Source organism: Typopeltis vanoorti, chromosome 4 (genome assembly GCF_054136105.1).
Source record: "Typopeltis vanoorti isolate ZY-2024b chromosome 4, IOZ_Tvanoo_1.0, whole genome shotgun sequence".
Lineage (NCBI taxonomy): Eukaryota > Metazoa > Arthropoda > Arachnida > Uropygi > Thelyphonidae > Typopeltis > Typopeltis vanoorti.
The window spans coordinates 158034161-158055570 of NC_143552.1; the positions used below are offsets into that span (position 1 = coordinate 158034161).

At 38.6% G+C, this 21410-nt stretch overlaps 1 protein-coding gene across 2 annotated transcripts in view; it reads right to left on the minus strand.

Moving 5' to 3' along the window:
• The window catches only part of Argl (Argininosuccinate lyase), a 350034-nt gene that overhangs the window by 106515 nt on the left and 222109 nt on the right, over window positions 1-21410 (minus strand). For both annotated transcript variants that reach the window (XM_090392053.1, XM_090392054.1), the window contains exon 11: window positions 13191-13305. In XM_090392053.1, the coding sequence (XP_090248179.1) occupies window positions 13191-13305 (115 nt within the window). The remainder of the gene's footprint in view (window positions 1-13190; window positions 13306-21410) is intronic.

Below are 21410 nucleotides of genomic sequence, written 5' to 3' on the forward strand. Positions count from 1 at the left end.
CTGGAGACAACAGTCCATGTGTGGCCTAATCAAAGCCTTATAAAATGGAACAAGAATCTCCCTACTTCTACAAGTCAGTGTCCTCTGCATCATTCCCAGAAATCTTTATGTTGTCCTCACAATTTTGGCAATCTGTCCCCTACATTTCAGATCCTTATCCACTATCACTCCAAGATACCTTATTTCCTCCCCCTCTGACAATATATCCCCACCAAGCATAAATTATACATCCCATCTTTGTTTCCTAAATTTTAAAACCTTACATTTTGTAACATTGAACTCACATCTCCATTCCTGTGCCCATTAACTTAATTTATTCAAGTCTTTTTGTAAGGCCACAACATCTTCTCTACTCTTCATAGTTCCTCTCAACTTTTCATCATCTGCAAACAACTAAATATCCTCATCCAAATCTTTGCCAATATCATTAATATACAAGTTAACAGTAATGGCCATAAAACAGACCCCTGAGGTACACCACTAGTGACTTTCCTCATCTGTGATATTGCTTCCCCATACACAACTTGCAGATACCTATCAGATAGCCAGCCTCCAATCCAATGCACCAATCTAATATCCAACCCCATCTGCTATAGTTTGATCAACTTATCGTGTGGTAATCTATCAAAAGTCTTTACAAAATTTAAGTATACTACTGTGTGTCTCTCTCTCTCTCCTCTGTCCAAGGAAGCAGTCACCTTATTATAATAAGCATTGGGTTGGCAAAGAAGTTCGTTCGGTTTATGCGTTAGTACAAGTTTATGCCGCTTCGCCTGTCGCTATTGTTGCGTTACAGTGCAACACTATTGAGCAGTTGAAAGGTGACATTTCACATAACCTTTCATTGAATTTTCGTTCGACTTACTTCAATTGCGTGTGTGTAACATATTTTTAGAAATGAAAGGAAATAACATACATTATCGGCATATTTTGCTCTTCTATTTCAAAAAAAAATATGCAGCGTATATGGGGATTATGCCTTAACAGAACGCGAATGCCAAAAGTGGTTTGCCAAATTCCGTTCTGGAGATTTCAACGTCAGTGATGCGCTTCACGCTGGTCGCCCGACCAAGGTTAATTCGAGTGTTGTGAAGGATATCGTTGACAAAAATCCATCACAAACAGTGCAGGAGATTGCTACAGTACTGAATATAATCCCATTAGAGAGTTAAAAACCACTTGCACAAGCTGGGATATGTTTCAAAACTCAATGTTTAAAGAAATTGATGACTGAGGCCAATATGACTGCTCGCTTATCCATCTGTGATTTGCTGTGATGTCACCAAGAAAACGACCCATTTTTGAAGCGTATGATTATGGGAGATGAAAAATGGGTTGCGTACGATAACGTGGTAAAACATCTCGAAAGTGGAATTGCACCCAAAGAAGATCATGCTCTCTGTGTGGTGGGATTATAAAGGTGTTGTCCACTACGAGGTGTTACCGTCAGGCAGAACGATTGATTCAACTGTCTATTGCTCACAGTTAACGTGACTGGCCCGTGCAATTAGCACAAAACATCCTGCATTGGCAAATTAGAAAGTAGTCATCTTTCACCACGACAACACCAAACCCCACACATCATTAAAAACCCGAGTAAATTGTTATGTCTTGGCTGGGATGTTTTGCCGCATCTTCCGTATTCACCGGACATGGCACCTTCTGATTACCACTTTGTAATCAGAAGGTGCAGAATTCCCTGAATGGAATAACCTTCGCTAATGAGGAGGCTGTCAAAAGACAATTGGATCAGTTTTTCAACAGTAAACCTCAGGAGTTTTATGAACGCGGCATAATGAAGTTGGTGAACAGATGGCAAGAGGTCATTGATAAAGAGGGTCAATATATAACTGACTAGTATGTATTATATATATTAAATAAAATGTATTTCATTCCGCTCTGAAAAACCGAATGAACTTATATGCCAACCCAATAGATTACTAAAACATGATCTCCCTTTAGCAAATTCATGCTGTCCATCAAAAATAATTCAACCCAATTCTGCATTCTAGTTCTCATCAGCTTCTCCAATAACTTAACCACAACACCTGACACACAGATAGGCCTATAATTTGATGCTTGAGTTCAATCACCTTCCTCGTGTAGCAGCAGAATCTTGCCCTCCTTCGGAACTCGACCCAGTGGAGACTAATATTTAAAAAAATGTCAAGGCAGAAGTCAACTCCCTGGCACATTCCTTCAGAATATGTGGTGATATATTATGAAGTCCCCCAGCCTTATTAACATTAAGTTTGCTCAACTCCCCATACACCTCTTGCTCACTTACAGTCAGTCTCTTCTCCCCATTATCAACTGCTTTAAATCTCTCCACGATGTCACATTCACAAGAATGAAAGATCTTTATGAACTGCTCATTAAGTATCTCCAGCATATCTTCCACAGCAGTTGTCCTTATACCATTTTCTCCAATCAATGTCATCCCTCCATATTTTTTTTGCTACATATGGAAAGAACTCTCTAGAATTCTTCTTGGATTCATTAGCTAACTGCTGCTCATACCTCACTTTTGCTACCCTTACCAACCAAGTCACCCATCTTGCTTATTCTTTGTAATCCTCATGGAATTGGTTATTACCACTCGTATGCATTCTTTATAATGCCCTTTTCCCCTGTATCGCATGCTTAATCTCTTCATTCATCCATTTCATGCTACCCTATTTAACCTTCTCACCCTTGGAATACATTTAGACATTGCTTCTACAAGATAGTTCTTGAATATCTCCCCCCCCCCAAGCTGCACTGATCTCATTTCCAGCTAACTGCTCATTCCATGCTACACCTGCAAGCTATCTCCTGAGCTCTTCATAATGACCTCCCTTGTAGTTTTATATATACCCTTTTTTGCAGAGGTCCTCACACTGCTGGTAACCACCCAGGTAATCACTTCATGGTCACTATCACCAACTGGAGGGAGATTTAACACCTCAGTTGTAATTACATCCTCTGAAGAGATGATCAATCCCAAGACCCTCAAATCCTCATGTGCCCTCTGTTACATACTATCTGAGGTAGTTGTCACTCAAAACCTCAAGAAACTCATTTTCTTTACTTCCAGTTGCTTCATCATTCAATCTATATTGCCATAATTAAAATCACCCATAATGATCACCTTTTTCTTATGTGCTTGATTAATTTGATTATACATTTCATAGTCACTATGATCCACATTACCAGGTCTATAACAACTTCCAATCAAGTATTGCATTCCATTCACCTATCTCACACCATACTTCCTCAAAACCATTGGCACTATTTCCCTCTTGCATCTCTACTTTGTATAGACATAACACTTTCTCTATCATCAATTCACTACCCTCTCCCTTTTTACCCTTTCTATCCTCACAAAACACATCATACCCTTCCATCTCTATTTCTGTCAGGATGTCGTCCTCATCCAACCATGTCTCACTTATTTTAACAATTTTTGGGTGAACAGACTCAATTAATGCAACCATTTCATTTGCCTTGTTTCTTACATTTCCAGCATTTGCATACAAACTCAGCTGCTAATTCCTGGATCTATAGCTAGTTCCACTGATACCACCCATTCTATGTGATTTCTCCATGCTCAACTCAAGCCATTTCCCTTTCTCCTTATTCATCTTAGAACCCTCTTCAAATCCAATTGTAATAGGTTTTCTCTTGATCCCAGGTCATCCCCTTCCCTTCCTGTCTACACATGCATTCACATCCTCTTGGAGCATCCACCTTTCTCACGCTGTATTCCCCTCTCCACTCCAAGCGTCCCCATTTCCCTGTCCATCTTGCACACCTGTTCTCTCATTCTCTATACACATGCTGCTCACTTCTTCATTCATAACCACTTCTTCAATCTCTCCTGTCTTACTCTCTCATTCTTCCACATCACTTCCCACTTGATCAGATTCAATCTCTGCACTCATTTCTCTATCTTCCAGTAGCATTCTCTCCAAATGACTCACACCAAAATAAACCACTCAAATGCAGTCCATTCTCTTATACAGTTCACTTCACTTCATCCTTCAAACTCATTCCACAAATTAACAAAATGTACTCTTTTCTCCTCGCACATTTCTACTAACATATCATTCATAATACTTGTTCTCTGCCTTATCACACCACTGTCATATCTTGGCAACATGCTTACTACCTTTCCTATCACACTATTCTCGTTTATCCGTCTAAGCAATCTCCTGATATCCAATCTCACATGTTCTTTGTTTGTAGTCAAGTCATTTGTACCTATTACAACTACCAACTCTTTCACTGATTTACTTCTCATATCTAATGCCTCAATCACTTTACTCATTCTACCTCCAGTATATCACATTGGTTCCACCAATGTGATATACTGCTGCTATTCTTTTCACCCCAAAGTGCATAACCTTACACTTTGCCACATTAAATTGACATCCATTTTTCGTAGTCCAGTCCTCCAAACTATCCAAATCATCCTGCAAAATTTTGACATCCTGTGCACTCACAATTGTTCTACCCAACTTTGCATCATCAGCAAACAAGTGAACACTTCCTCTCAGATCCTTTCCTATATCATTGATGAACAAATTGAAAAGTAGTGGTCCAAGAACAGAACCCTGCGGCACACCACTAGTCACAAGCCGTCTTTTGGACTCAACTCCTGAATAAACCACTCTCTGGTATCTCGCCATCAACCACCCTCCTATCCATCTCACCAACCCTTTATCCATCCCCATCTGCTCCAGTTTACTGATTAGAGTTCCATGTGGTATCCTGTCAAAGGCCTTGGCAAGGTCCAGTAGAATCACTGTAAACTCATTACCCTTATCCAGTTCGGCCGTCACTGTGTTATAAAATGTGAGCAAGTTACTGAGGCATGATCTACCCTTCACAAAACCATGTTGTTCCCCATACAATATCCCATTTTCATCTATCCAATCCTGTATTCTTTTCTTGACTAAATTTCTCCAAGACCTTGACAACGATTCCTGATATGTTAATCAGTCGGTAATTTACAACAGCAGTTTTGGAACCTCCTTTATGCAGTAGAACTATTTTCCCCTCCTTCCACCCCCTCCAGAATGATAACTTAGAAAAAGTTCTATTGACGATAAAATAGGTGATAATGTATAAACATTAAAAAAAAAACAGTGAAATTAATGATAATATGGGCAATAATTCCATTGAAAAACAGAGTGCAGTTAATGGTAAGGTAATGAGTGAGACTGTGTAAAAAAAGTGTAAATGGTGATAAAATAACAAGAGCAAATGATAGTGAGAAAAGGACATAAGATTTGAAAGTTGAGATAGTGAAGATGAGGCAATGAAGTGGATGCAGAGTGAAATGACGAGAACTATCGATATGTATGGAAGAGTGAAGAAGATGGAAACAAATGATATGCTAATATGAAGAAGGTAACGAAAATCTTGCGAGTGACATTGTATGGGGATTTGATTATAAGAGGGGTGGTAAATGAGAAGATGCACAAGATTTGTTTTCCTGGAGGTAAAATGAATAGAGTGATTGAGTCACTGGATATGAGGAGTAACGGAGCAAAAGAGTGATAATAGAGAAAATGACTTTACTGAGAACAAGGAAAACATAAGATTAGACATCAGGAGGTTGTTGAGAAGGATAAAAGATAATAGTGTGATAGGAAAGGTAGTCAGTGAGTTGACCACAAAAGGCAGTGATGACATGAGGCAAAGAGCTAGGATTATGAATTATATGTTAGCAGAAATGTGCAAAAAGAAAGGAATGGAGTTAATTAATGTGCGGAATGAGTTTGCAACACATGGCACACTAGAACTAAGAAGCATGGATGTAATCATCTCATCAGAGGATTTTATAAATGAGGTATCAAATCTCCCTTCAGTTGGTGAGTGTGCCCATGGAGTGATTAGTTAGGTGGTTGCCAGCCACATGACGACTTCTGTGAGGAAACGATATATTTGGAACTACAATGTTGGCGATTTTCTCATAATCAGGAAACAGCTTGGATGTGTAGCATGGAATGAGGAGTTGGTTTGGAAAGTGATCAATGTTGCTTGGGTGATATTCAAGAACTATGTAGTAGAAGCAATGTCTAAATCTATTTCAAAGGTCAGAATGTTATATAAAGTAGGTGTGAAATGGATGAATGAAGAGATTAAGTATGCAATATAAAAAAAAAAGCATCATGTAGGCAACATAAGAGGAGTGGTAATAATCAATCCCATAAGGAGTATAAAGAACAACAAAGCATATTACTGAGTTGGTGAGATATTTAATGAGCAGTACATAAAGGTGAATGTGAATGTCAAATGGCAAATGTGACATCATGGAGAGTTTGAGAGCAGGATGATGAGTAAGAGAGATTAACTGTTAGTGAGGAAGAGGTATATGGGGAATTAAGCAAACTTGATATTAATAAGGCTATGGAACTTCATGATATATCACTGTGTATTTTGAAGGAATGTGCCAGGGAGTTGACATCTGCCTTCTTGACATATTTGTTTAAATGAATCTTGCACTGGGTCAAGTTCCAAAGAAGTGGAAGGAAGGCAAGTTTGTGCTGCTTCATAAAGGAGGTGACAGAACTCAAGCATCAAATTGTTGGCCAATCTGTGCATCAGGTATTGTGGTTAAAGTGTTGGAAAGACCAGTGATAATCAGAATCCAGAATTGGGTTGATAACAATGGTATTATTTTTGATGGACAGCATGGATTTGATAAAGGGTATGTGATGTTTTAGTAATCTACTTACTCGTTACAATAAGGAGACAGCTTTATTGGAAAAAGGAGATGGATACGCAGTGGTATACTTGGAATTTTTTTTTATTCTTATTATATCACACCTCCAGGGAGTCCAAAGACTCATCGAGGGAGGGCATCAACTCTACAACTCCTCATCTCACTACGCCACCAACCTTCAGCATCAAACACCAAAGCCATTTACCGCTGACTACCACCACTGGTGCAGACAATCACAAACATCCCTGCCCATGGCGGGATTCAAACCCACAGACTTTTGGCTGGAGAGCGGATATGCAAACAACACGGCCAACCAGGCCGCAAAGGCTTTTTATAGATTACCACATGATAAGTTGATAGTCAAACTAGAGCAGATGGGTTGGATATTAGACTAGTGCATTTGATCAGAGATTGGCTTTCTGATAGGTATCAGCAACTAGTGTATGGGAGAGCAATATCCCAGAAGACAAAAGTCACTAGTGGTGTGGCTCAGGGGGTCTGCTTTAGGGCCATTGCTATTTAATCTGTATGTTAGTGATATTGGAAAAGATTTAAATGGTGGTACAGTTGTTTGCAAATGATGCAAAGTTGGGACGAATTATGAGGAGTACAGCAGATGTTGTGACCTTACAAGAAGACTTGAATAGACTAGGTAAATGGACATGGGATTGGGAATGCCAGTTTAACGTTGCAAAATTTAAGGTTTTAAAATTTGGAAAACAAAAATGGGATCTAGAACATACTTTTGGTGGGAATACATTGTTGGAGATGGAGGAAATAAGATATCTTTTGGTAATAGTCGATAAGGATCTGAAATTCAGAAGATATATTGCCAAAATTGTGAGCACAACAAAACAATTTCTGGAAATGATGCAGAGGACACTGACTTGCAGGAGCAAAGAGATTCAGGTTCTATTGCATAAGGCACTGAATAAGCCATATTATTATTATTATTATTATTACCCAAGACCTCATGCAGTCAAAGACTCATCTGGGAGGTCCTTTTATCACACACTAACTTCATCATACCGCGTCTTAACACGTTCGCTGGCAACTACGAGTATACTCGTAGCTGGTAAATCAGCTACACAGGCCAGCTACGAGTATACTCGTATGACGCTTACCGCCAGCAACGAGATTACTGTACAGACCTTGAAGAAGTGAAAATGCTTGGCTTGTGGAGCTAGCATCAAAACTGTGTATTTTCATAGATGGTATATGCTCTGCACAAGCCAACTACGAGTATACTCGTATGTCGCTTACCGCCGGCAATGAGATTACCGTACTGACATTGAAGAAGTGAAATTGCTCGGCGTACGGGAACAGACCATGCCGAAGTAGCGTGGCTGCAAGCATGTTAAACACACTCAAACTCCTTGCAGACACCACACTCTCAAGCAAGGCATTCCAATCATTTACCACTCTGCACGAAAAAACCTGCCTCTCACTCCCCTACTCACCCCTCTTTATGCAGATTCCAGGAATCACCTCTGGTTTCCCCCCGATCTCCCAGTATTTTCTGTATAACTTCTCCAGCAGTAGGTCTCTATCATATTTCCCCGATTCCTCCTGTCCACCAGACCCTGCAAATTACATCTCCTCAATCTTTCTTCACACTCGACATTCCAGAGGTTAGAAACTACCTTAGTCAGTCGCCTCTGAACCCTCTCCAACATCTCTTCATCCTTCTGAAAACCAGGTGATCAAATCTGGGCACAATAGTCCATGTGTGGCCTAATCAAAGCATTATACAACGGAACAAGAATCTCCCTACTTCTACAAGTCAGTGTCCTCCGCATCATTCCCAAAAGTCTTTCTGTTGTCTTCACAATTTTCGATGTGTCACCTAAATTTCAGATCCTTATCTACTATCACCTCCAGATCTCTTCTTTCCTCCACCTCCAACAATATATCCTCACCAAGCATAAATTCTACATCCCATCTTTGTTTCCAAATTTTAAAACCTTACATTTTGCAACATTGAACTCATATCCCCATTTCTGTGCCCAATCACTCAATTTATTCAAGTCTTCTTGTAAGGCCACAACATCTTCACTACTCTTCATGGTTCGTCCCAACTTCGCATCATGCAAACAACTGAATATCTCCATCCAAATCTTCACCAATATCATTAATATACAAGTTAAACAATAATGGCCCTAAAACAGGCCCCTGAGGCACACTAGTGACTTTCCTTTTCCTGGATATCGCTCCGCCATACACAACTTGTTGATACCTATCAGATAGCCAGTCTCCAATCCAATGCACTAATCTAGTATCCAACGCCATCTGCTCTAATTTGATTGCTTATCATGAGGCACTCTATCAAAAGTGTTTGCGAAATCCAAGTATATTACTGTGTATCATTCTCCTCTGTCGAAGGAAGCAATCACTTTATTGTAATAAGTAAGTAGATTACTAAAACATGACCTCCTTTTAGCAGATCCATGCTGTCCATCAAAGATAACATCATTTTTGTCAGTCAAATTCTAGATCCTATTTCTCACAAGCTTCTCCAACAACTTAACCACAACACCTGAAACACAGATAGGCCTATAGTTTGATGCTCGAGTTTGATCACCTCCCTTGTGAAGTGGCACAATCTTGCCCTCTTTAGGAAATTGACCGAGTGCAAGATTCGTATTAAAAAAATATGTTCAGAATATGTGCTGATATATTATCAAGTCCCACAGCCTTATTAACATCTAGTTTGCTCAACTCCCCATACACCTCTTTCTCACTTACAGTCAGTCTCTCCTCCCCATCATCAACTGCTGTCAATCACTCCATGAAGTCACATTCACAAGATTGAAAGACCTTTATGAACTGCTCATTAAGTATCTCCACCACACCTTCTGCAACAGCTGTCTTTATACCATTTTCTCCAATCAATGGCATCCTTCCATAATCATTCTTTCTGTTGTTGGTTACATATCGAAAGAACTCGTTGGGATTCTCTTTGGCTTCATTAGCTAACTGCTGTTCATACCTCTCTTTAGCTACTCTCACCAACCAAGTCACCCTCCTTCCCTGGTCTTTGCAGACCTCATGGAATCGGTCATTTCCGCTTCTCTTATGCTGCACTTCTGTATCGCATGCTTAGTCTCTTTATTCATCCATCTCACACCTACCTTATTTAACCTTCTCACCCTTGGAATACATTTAGACATTGCATCTGCTAGATAGTTTTTGAAAATCCCCCAAGCTGCATTGATCTCTTTTCCAGCTAACTCCTCATTCCATTCTACACCTGCAAGCTGTCTCCTGAGCTCTTCATAATCATCCCTCCCCCCTTGTAGTTCCACATATACCCTTTTCTCACAGGGGTCCTCACACTGCTGACAACCACCCAGGTAATCACCTCATGGTCACTCTCACCAATTGCTGGATGATTTGACACCTCATTTATAATTACATCCTCTGATGAAATGACCAAATCCAAGATCCTCAATTCTCCCGTGCCTTCTGTTATATACTGTATGAGGTAGTTATCCCTCGATAACTCAAGAAACTCATTTTCTTTACTTCCAGTTGCTATCTCATCATTCCAGTCTATATTGCCATAATTAAATCACCTATAATGATCACCCTTTTCTTATTTGCTTGGCTGATTTGATGATATTCATTATCACCACCATCCGCATTATCTGGTCTATAACAACATCCAACCAAGTATTTGATTCCATTCATTTCTATCTCACACCATACTGCCTCAAAAACAACTGGCACTATTTCCCTCTTGCATCTCTACTTTGTATGGACATAACTCTTTATCTATCATCAATAGCATTCCCTGCACCTCACTTTTTACCCCTTCTATCCTCACGAAACACATCATACCCTTCCATCTCGATTCCTGTCAGGATGCCGTCCTCGTCTAACCATGTTTCACTTATTCCAACAATTTTTGGGTGTACAGAACATTAGTGCAACCATTTCATCTGCCTTGTTTCTTACACTTCTAGCATTTGTATATAAACATGACAATTCATTCCTAGATCTACAGCTAGTTACACTGATAACACTCATTCGATGAGATCTCTCTATGCTCGACTGGGGTCATTTCCCTTTCTGCTTATTCATTTGAGAACCCTCTTCAATTCCAACTGTATTTTCTTGATCCCAGGTCATCCCATTCCTTTCCTGTCTACACATGCTCTCACATCCTCTTGGAGCATCCACTTTTCTTATGCTGTGTACCCCTGTCCACCCTGAGCCTCCCCGTTTCCCTGTTCCTCTTGCACACCCATTCTCTATACACATGCTGCTTACTTCTTCATTTCATAATCCCATCTCCAATCTCTCCTGTCTTACTCTCTCGCACTTCCACATCACTACTCACTAGATGTGATTCATTCTCTGTACTCATTCTCTACCTTCCAGCAGCAGTCACTCCAAGCGGCTTGCACCATAACCACTCAAATGCAGTCCATAACTCCCATACAGTTCACTTCGTCCTTCAAACTCATTCCACACATTAACAAACTGTACTCCTCTCTCCTCACACATTTCAGCCCACATATCATTCATAATCCTTGCTCTCTGCCTCATCTCACCACAGTCGTATCTAGGCAACAAGCTTATGTGGACTACTGTGCACAGATTTGGTCAAATGGTTTTCAAAAGGTTAAAGAGATATTGGGCAGAGTCCAGAGGCAATTAACTAAAATAGTTTCTGATCTCTGGGGATGTTGAATATGAAGACAGGTTGAGACGATGCAATTTGCAGAGTCCAGTGGATAGAAGGAAGAGGCATGATATGATAAAGACGTACAAGTTAATAAGGGTTGTTATAGGATTAACATTGAAGAGGTTTTTCAAAAAATTGTGGGAGATTGGGGGAAGAACAAGAGGCCATTCATGGAAGCTATATAAGGAGGGTGTGAACAGGAGAGTGAGAAGCAGGTTTTTTGATGGAAAGTTGTGAATGATTGGAATGCATTGCCAGAGAGTGCATTGTCTACAGAGAATTTGAATGTGTGTAAGGTGCGGATGACGAAATGGACCTCATGGATGACGAAAGGGACCTCATAGATGAGTCTGTGACTCGATGGTTGAAAATGGAACTGTATAAAAGGAATGGATTGTTCTTGAATAATATAATATAATATTAATATAGATAATTAACAACAAAATTCCACAGATTCAACAGTCTCATCATGAGCGATCCGAGTCTATCAGCAAAACATCTATGATATTGAACATTAAATTTGCTTGCCCTTGTAGCATTTATAACAGGTTATGGCAATAGATTAAACACAACTATCACTCGCCATTTAACAGATTTATTATTCATTTTTTTCTTCACCATGCTATTAGAAAGCTTTCGTAGATGACCCATTGTTTTATGGTCTCACGCTCCATTCTATGTATAATCCCTTTAATGTTAATCCAGAAAAATCTCCTCACAACCTTAAACATTTTTCTCACATCATCTCTTTTCTGCGAAGTCGTTAAATTGTAGTTTACATTTCCTTGACTTATTCACAAATGAAGATTCCAAGAGTCCTGATATTGCCTTAGTGCTCATTTCTCTCTCATTTCCATATCACAAAGACCAAGTGAAACAAATCAGTTCACAAACAGCCTATGTGTGTCAGATCACATCATAAGCTTTGTGTAACCATTCCCCTTATTCTCTGCATTTCACTATTCTCTGTTATCAAAGCAGCAATGCATTGTTCATAACATTACTTTACAGTATAAGGAAAACCAGAATAATAAAAATTGTAGTTAATTAATTTATTGAATTTACTAATATTTTGCGTTTTCTAATCAGTATCATTAAAGCACAAATTATAACTGTGTTGAACACTCAATTAGATTGTTGCAGAAACAATTCAGATTATAATAATGGAATTAATTGTCCATACAAGATGCTTTCTAGGGGCCCAGATAACAACAACGTTAATTCAGAGAAGTCAAGCTAGATGTGTTCTTGGAATAAGCGTTGGAATACATTTCCTCAGTGATGATGATGATGGTAATAAAATAGCAAAATGAGAGAGGTATTATATGAAGTTTATTAGACACATATTCACAATAATAAATAATATTTTTTCTTATTATTGCAAGTATTTCGACCAGAAACTGAGTGGCCATCATCAGTGCATCAGCATAATCAGAAAGTGAAACTAGAACAAAGAATGTTAATCCTATTTACAGAGCTGTGTCAGAATGCCACCTTATGGGCAGTTATAAAATAAAAGGTAGCACTCTGGCACTTAGCCCAGTTGTATAAATAGGATTAACATTCTTTGTTCTAGCTTCACCTTGTGATTATGCTGATGATGGCCAGTCAGATTCTGGTCAATAATAAATAATTAAATATTTGCAATAATAAAAACATTATTATTTTATTCTTGTGAATATGAGTGTCTAATAAATTTTATGTCACAAGTGCTATTAAAAACTTGCTGAAAAAAAGTATTATATGAGCTCATACAGCAATAGTTTAATATGTAAAAGATAAGCTTACCTATAGGCATCAGAAATGGAAACAAAGCCAAATTCTTTTGTACTATAAAGGATTAAATCCTCAGCTAACTTGCTTAGATGTACTGCAGTAAGTGATGCCCAAAATAGGAATTCAGCTGAACAGAGTATAATAATATAATTAAGCACCTGTGGATATCATTAACTGTATATATAATTAATTTCTTTATTTAAAAATAATAAAATAATACAAGGAATGTTTTATACAGAAGTGTTAAAAAGTAATGTCCTGATTTATTTATTTTTGTTTTTAATAAATGGAATAGTTGGAGCAGATAGTTCACTGTATTCTCTGATGCGCAATTATGTTAATTTTCATTCTGAAGATAATGTCACAATGATGAACATGTCTTTTTGAACCATACTAGGAACAACAAGTGCCTAACATAGTTAAAATAAAATAATATATAAAAGATATAAAACAAACAAACAAACAAAAAGGAAATTAACAATACAGAGAAGTTATGCTATATGTGTGAATAATACTTATTAGCTTAGCTTCTGCCTATGAATCACTGCCTTTCTAATTCCACATAAATCTTTCCCTCACAGATGTCCTCATATTACTGGTCACCACTTAGGAAGTGGTAAGTCAAATGAGGACATGTAAGAGAATAAAGTGTTGAATTTGAAAACAGATTCGACACCATATTTACAATAATGTCCTCTTATGAAATGATCAATTTTATAATTCTTGATCCTCATAAGCCTTTCATAACATACAATTAGCCAGCCAAGAACTTCATTTCGCTTATTCCTAAATGTCATAATTTCAATATATACTACTATAACAGACTTTACAATTGGTGGGATATATTATTATTATTATCATTATTAGCACACCAGACCTCCTCCGCATGGACACAAAATACTCATCGTGGGTGGCAAACATTGTTACAGACACACAAAGCCCATTAAACCTTCTTTAAACTCATTCAGCATATCTGCATTCACACAATGTCAGGCAATGCATCCCACTTGTCAACAACTTTCTATGCAGTGTGGGCTTGTTTGTTGAAGTGCGTTTATAAAATTGTTAAATGCAAAGCGCAGTATAGTAACCGGTGAAAGAAAGATGGTGGTAGCTTTGTCTTTACAAGAGTTTAATGTTGATTTTAGTCATTCGGGAAATATGAGATATGCTATATGTATTCATTTGATTATTATTATTATTATTATTATTATCCAGGCCTCCATGAAGTGAAAAGACTCATCATGGGAGGTCATTTTTAGGAAACAAAGTTTATCATATCATTCCTTAAACCCACTGACCGTTCCCACTCCAATCACTCTCTCTCTCAGGCAATGAGAGAGAGCGATTAGAGGTTCAACTACCCTCCACACAAAGAAACCACTCCTCACTCTCTTGCTTCGTAACTTCCAGGGATGGGCCCCTTGTCATTGCTCCTTCCCACCATTCCACCAAGTGAAAGAGCTCTCCAATGTCTACCCTGTAACTGTCTCTCAACAGTTTAAAGGTCTCGATCATATCACCTCTCCTTCTTCTATCCACCAAACTCTGCAGTCCACATTCCCTCAGCCGATCCTCATAACTCATATTGTACATATTGTAAATATCTGTTTATCGTGTGGCACCCTGTCAAACGCATTTGCAAAATCCAAAAAAAAAAAAAAAAATGGCAGTATATGCCTTTCCCTCATCAACTGCTCTTGTCACTTTATTATAAAAGGAAATCATATTACTAAAGCAAGAGCACCCCTTAAGATATCCATGTTGATTCTCACAGATAACATTACCCTCATTTACCTAATTTCTCCAAGACCTTAACAACTATTGATGACACACAAACGGGCCTATAATTAGACACTTCCAGTCTGCTACCGCCCTTATACAGTGGCTATCTTATCTTCCTTCCATTCCCTGGGTACCTTTCCCACAGCCAGACTTTTATTGAAAAGCCAGGTCAACGGAGCTGTCAGTTCTGTAGCACATTCTCTCAAAACCTGTGGTGAAATACCATCCAGTCCAACAGCTTTACTGGTATCCAGAGTACCCAATATTTGGAACACACTCTACTCTTTCCCCTCTAAACCCTGAAACTGCCCTATCCCTCTAGTATTAAAACCTCCTCCAGGATGAAATACTCCAATAAAGTGCTCATTGAACGACTCCACCATGTCCTCTCCATCAGTCACTCTATCCACATTTTTATCCCACAATGTCATTCTTCCACAATCGTTTCTCCGCGTACTTGCCACATAGCTAAAAAATTCCCTAGGATTTTCTTTGGATCTTAGTGCCAATCTCTTCTCATATTCCAGTTTTGCCTTCCCTCACCATTTTGGTCACTCTCCCGGCCTGCATCTTATATTGTTCGTGTATCTGTCCTTCACACCTCTCCTTATATCTCTTCCATAATCTCTTTTTCAACTGCAGTTCCTGTTTGATATTGTTTGCCATCCACTTTACATCAAATGTGTCCGCTTCTTCATTCATGGAATACAGCTGACTATTGTTGCTAACAAGTATTCTTTCACAATTTCCCAAGCACTAATGATATCCTGGCCTTCCAATTCTGTCCTCCATGGAACTGCCCCTAGTTGATACCTAAGACTATTATAATCACCTGCCTTATAATTCCACATATGCTCCCTTTTCTTTGATACACCTGCATGTCTGTTCATCTTCCAAGTCAAAACCACATGGTCACTCTCTCTCCAACTGGTGGAAGAGATATCATCTTAGTTATTATCAACTCTTCTGATGCTATGACCAAATCCTCATCTAACCATGCCTCACTTATTCTAACAATTTTTGGGTGAACAGACTCAATTAATGCAACCATTTCATCTGCCTTGTTTCTTACACTTCTAGCATTTGTATATAAACACAACAGCTCATTCCTGGATTTACAGCTAGTTCCACTGATAACACTCATTCGATGTGATCTCTCCATGCTTGACTGGGACCATTTCCCTTTCTGCTTATTCATTTTAGAACCCTCTTCAATTCAAACTGTTTCCTCTTGATCCCAGGTCATCCCATTCCTTTGCTGTCTACACATCCAAGAGGATGTGCACCCCTGTCCACCCAGAGCCTTCCCATTTCCCTGTTCCTCTTGCACACCCGTTCTCTCATTCTCTATACACATGTTGCTCACTTCTTCATTCATAATCCTCTCTTCAATCTCTCCTGTCTTACTCTCTCGCTCTTCCACATCGCTACCCACTAGATCTGATTCATTCTCTGTACTCATTCTCTACCTTCCAGCAGCAGTATCTCCAAGCGACTCGCACCATAACCACTCAAAAGCAGTCCATCTCTCTTATATAGTTCACTTCATCCTTCAAACTCATTCCACACATTAACAAAATGTAGTCCCTTCTCCTCACACATTTCAACTAACATATCATTCATAATCCTTGCTCTCTGCCTCATCTCACCACAGTCATACCTAACCAACACGCTTACTACCCTTCCTGTCACACTATTCTCTTTTATCTGTCTAAGCAGCCTCCTGATATCCATTCTGTCATGCTCTTTGTCCTCTGTCTAGTCATTCGTACCTATTAAAACCATCAACTCCTTTGCTCGCTCCCTCCTCATATTCAATGCCTCAATCACTCCACTCATTTTGCCACCTGGAAAACATACCTTTTGCATCTTCTCATCCAGCACACCTTTAATAATAAAGTTGCCATACAATGCCACTCGTTCGTCTCTTGTTAACTCTTTCACACCTACTTGATTTGTTTTAATCGTTTTCACCTGAATTTTCTTAATTTCATTCCGTATCCATTTCATCTCTTACCTCATCCAACCCAATTCAACTTTTGAATCTCATGTCACATTCTGTCTATCATTCAATCTTTCTAATTTTCAAACTCTCGACCCCCGCTTTACACTTTCACTCTTATTCATCCTTTGGAGTTTCCGCTCTTTTGGTCCATGTGTCCAACTTTCCTAGCAAAAGTTGGATGCATTCATTCTTTCGATTTTTCCCACTTTCAAACCTTGTGTCACACTATTGCCAGTTTCATTCATTCTTTCAATTTTTCCATATTATGAATGATATGTTAGCAGAAATGTGTGAAGAGAAAGGAGCGCGGTTTGTTAATGTGTGGAATAAATTTGAAGAATGAAATGAACTGTATAAGAGTGATGGACTTCTTTGAATGATTTTGGTGTGAATCATTTACAGACTGCTGCCGGAAGATGTTGGAAGTTTTTTTTACACTTGGTTAGACTATATTATTATTAAATCCAGAGTAATTTAATAATAAGGTGAGACACCTTTTGGCAACTCGTATAGCTAAATATGACCTCTCCATTACTTCCACCTCAATATCACCACCTCTAGGTCTGGCTCCCACTGACGAGACCTCAACAAAAGTCGAAACCGGTCTGAGTAGTGTGTAGTGAGTAGTGGCCCTTCCCTTAATGCATGGCATTATACATGTCTACAAGGAGATGTGCTTTGCATTATGGGAGATACTAAGACAAGTAAAGATGAGAGAGTTTGGTCCACCTTTACCACAAGTTGCCTCAGTCCGGAAGATACTTCAGGCAAACTTTGTTTGCTTACACTTGGATAAAGAATTAAACTAAATTTATTATATGCTGCTGGAGGGTAAAGTAATGAGTGCAGAGAATGAATCTGAGCAAGTAAGAAGAAATGAAAAACAGTGGGAGAGCAAGCAAGGAGAGATTGCAGTTGTGTGCTTATGAATGAAGAAGTGGGTAGAATGAGTGTAGAGAATGAGAGAACAAGTGTGCAAGACAGACAGGGAAACAGGGTGGTTAGTTGAACACAGCATAAGAAAGGTTGATGCTTCAAGAGGATGTGAATGCATGTGTAGACAAAAAGGTCAGGAGGTGACTTGGGTTGTATGAAAAACAGCTGGGTATGAAACAGGTTCCAGGATAAGTAAAGAGAAAAAGAAATGGCTCAAGGAAGTATGAAGAAGTCACTTCTAATAAGTGGTATCAGTGAAACTTGTTATAGATCCAGGAATGAGCTATTATGTTTGTATACAAATGCTGGTATAAGAAACAAGGGAAACGGTTGCATTGATTGAGTTTATATATATATATATATAATTATAACAATTTGGAAATAGCACAACCCATTTGATATACAAATAAACCACAAATTAGTGATGAGTCTTTTGACTATACAGAGGTTTAATAAGAAGAAGAAAATAAAGTTAGATATTCTGTTATTTGCAAATAATCAAACTGTATTAGCTACATCAGAAGATAATTTACAAAGATCAGTAAAATCATTAAATGAAATTTCAGAACAATATAATATGCAAATATCAAAAATAAAGACAAAAATAATGACTTTCAAAGGAGAAACTTGATAAGAAATAAAATAGTGATAGATAATAAAATATTAGAACAAGTAAATTCTTTCAAATACCTGGAATGTAACTTATCATATGAAGAAAAAAAATATATAGATATTAAAATATCAAATTTTGGTAAAGTAAACAATAAAATAAATAATATATTTAAGCCATCCTTGGTACAAAAACACAACAGCATCAGCCTAAATTACCTACCAATAATTGTCTGGACATTCCTATTATTTGAAGTTATGGAACATTCCACGTTTATTAATAACATAAAAACTGATGTACAGATTGCAGGAAGCAGTATTTCATCATAGCAGTTGAATACAGGTGGTATGGTAACATGCCGTGAACTCAGTGACTTTGAGAGAGAGGTGTCACCGTGAGCTCTCACATTGGTGGCATGTCCATATGTGCCATTGCCACTCAACTGGAACCACCAAAATCAACAGTTGGCGATGTGATCAACAAATGGAGATGTTCTAGCATCACTAGTGTGAAAACACCCAGGGCGGCCTCCGAAAATGATTGACAGGGACAGGAGGGTGTTAAAACGGGTGGCACACAAAAACTGGCTACAGTCGACACAGACCATCTGTGATGAATTCCAGAATGCAAGTAACACCATGGTGAGCACTAATATTATGAAAAGGGACTATGAAAAGAACTCCATTTACTGGGTTTCCACAGAAAAGCAGTGGCACACAAGCTGAACATCACAACAATGAACAAGGCAACTTGTCTGGCTTTTTGCAAAGAACATGTGAACTGAACAATTGACCAGTGGAAAATGGTACTCTGGAGCGATGAATCAAGGTTCTGGAAGTTTTTTTTTTTTTTTTTTTTTTTTTTTTTATTAAGCAAACTTTGTTTGCTTACACTTGGGTAAAGGATTCAACTAAATTAATTATAGAATCAAGGTTCACCTGTTTCCAGTCTGATGGCAGGGTGTGCGTGTGGGGACAGCCCGGTGAATGCTTGTTACCACAGTGTGTACCCAGAGTAAATGGTGGAGGAGCAATGGTGTAGGGTGCATTCAGCTGGTTTGGAGTGGGACTATTGGTCGTTGTCCATGGTTCCATGAAGGCAGTTCAGTATCTATCTTGATATTCTGGATAATCAGATGCTGCCTACACTTTGGAGTTTTTATGGAACAGACTCGTGTTATTATCAAGACAACAATGTCCCATGCCACAAAGCTGCAGCTGTTATGGAATGGTATGAAGGGATAGGTGTTAAACGACTTTCCTGGCCTGTGCAGAGTCCTGACCTCAACCTCACTGAACACCTGTGGGATGAATTGGAGTAGCTATTGAGGTTCAGAACAGCACATTCTTGATCTTTTACTGAACTCAGTGCTGCTTTGATGGAAGAATGGAGACAAATTCCACCTGATGTCTGCTTCATAGGAAAGCCACTCTCAAATGGTGCAGGAGGTGATCTAAGCCAAAGTTGAACATATCCAATATTAGGGTTTGTCTGCTGGTATCAATTATAAATTTCTAAAGTGTCCAGACAATTATTGGTAGATAGTGTATATAACATTCCGTCTAAAATAACTCTATTATATGGAAGTCAAACGTGGACCATAAAAAAGAATGAAAAATGGATTAAAACAGTAGAATGAAATTTCTCAGGAAAACAGAATATACAAAACTGGTATCATAAACCAAATGAAGAATTTTTACAATTTTAAAAATACAATGAATATAAAACCAATTAATCACTATATAAGTAAACATAAACAAAAATGATTAGAACATCTAAATCGAATGGACAATAGCAGACTGTCAAAAATACTACACAGATATAAAATAAATGGAGAAAGAATAATTGGAAGAATGGCATGAGACCAGAACAGGCCACTTGGCCTAAAATCCATGATAGGAAGAAGAAAAAGAAGATCTATAAAGACTTCTATGTAGTATCAACATTTTCCTCAATCTAATCCTATGTGAAGGAGTATTCAGACCATGCTTGCCAATTATAACTTGCCATACAGATTATTATTATTATTATTATGTGACACCTCCAGGGAGTCCAAAGACTCATCGAGGGAGAGTGTGCCAACAGCATCGAATGATTTAACCCCTTCCAACTACTAATTGCACTCAAACTTGCTTAACTTTTTGTGTAAGCCATTAGTAGCAGAGGCTCTACCAATTGACCAACCTTTGCTTGCATGATTGCAAATGTGATTTTTGTGTTCTTCAAGGTGGATGTTTCCCCTGTGTTGGGGGGTAGCAGAATACTCCAACTGCACTCCTGCATATCATAAGAGGCGATAAATGAAGACTCAGTTCCCATGGGTATAGCTGAGTCCCATTCAGCGGTTGGGCAAAGGGCGAATCACCCCTCCTTGTAAAAATTATATACAGGGTGTTCGGGATAAATTTGACAGTTTCGTAAGGAAAAAGAAAATCTTCTTTGTATCTATTAAATTTAATGAATTGACAAAAAAACATTACAGGCAGAGTTAATTACAATACTATCAACAAGATTTACTCAAAATAACCACCATTAGCATCGATCACAGCTTCAATTCTGCTTCGGAACCTCGAACAAGCTGATGCTACAGTCTCCCTGGGAAGGGCTGCAAAAACTGTTTTAATTTTATCCATTAACTGGGCTTTTGTATTACTGGAAGTGCGATTGGTGTCTTTTTCAACTGCGCCCCATACAAAATAATCCATGGGGTTAAGGTCTGGGGAGTTTGGAGACCAAACATTTGGACTGGTGAAGTCGTAGAAATTTTCAGACAACCATTTTTGACTTTTCCCAGAGGTGTTTCAAGGGGCCGAATCCTGCTGCCATACATACGGCCTACCATTGGCTACCCTTGTTATCCAGGGCTTGACTACAGTTAGCAACTCCACGAACAAAG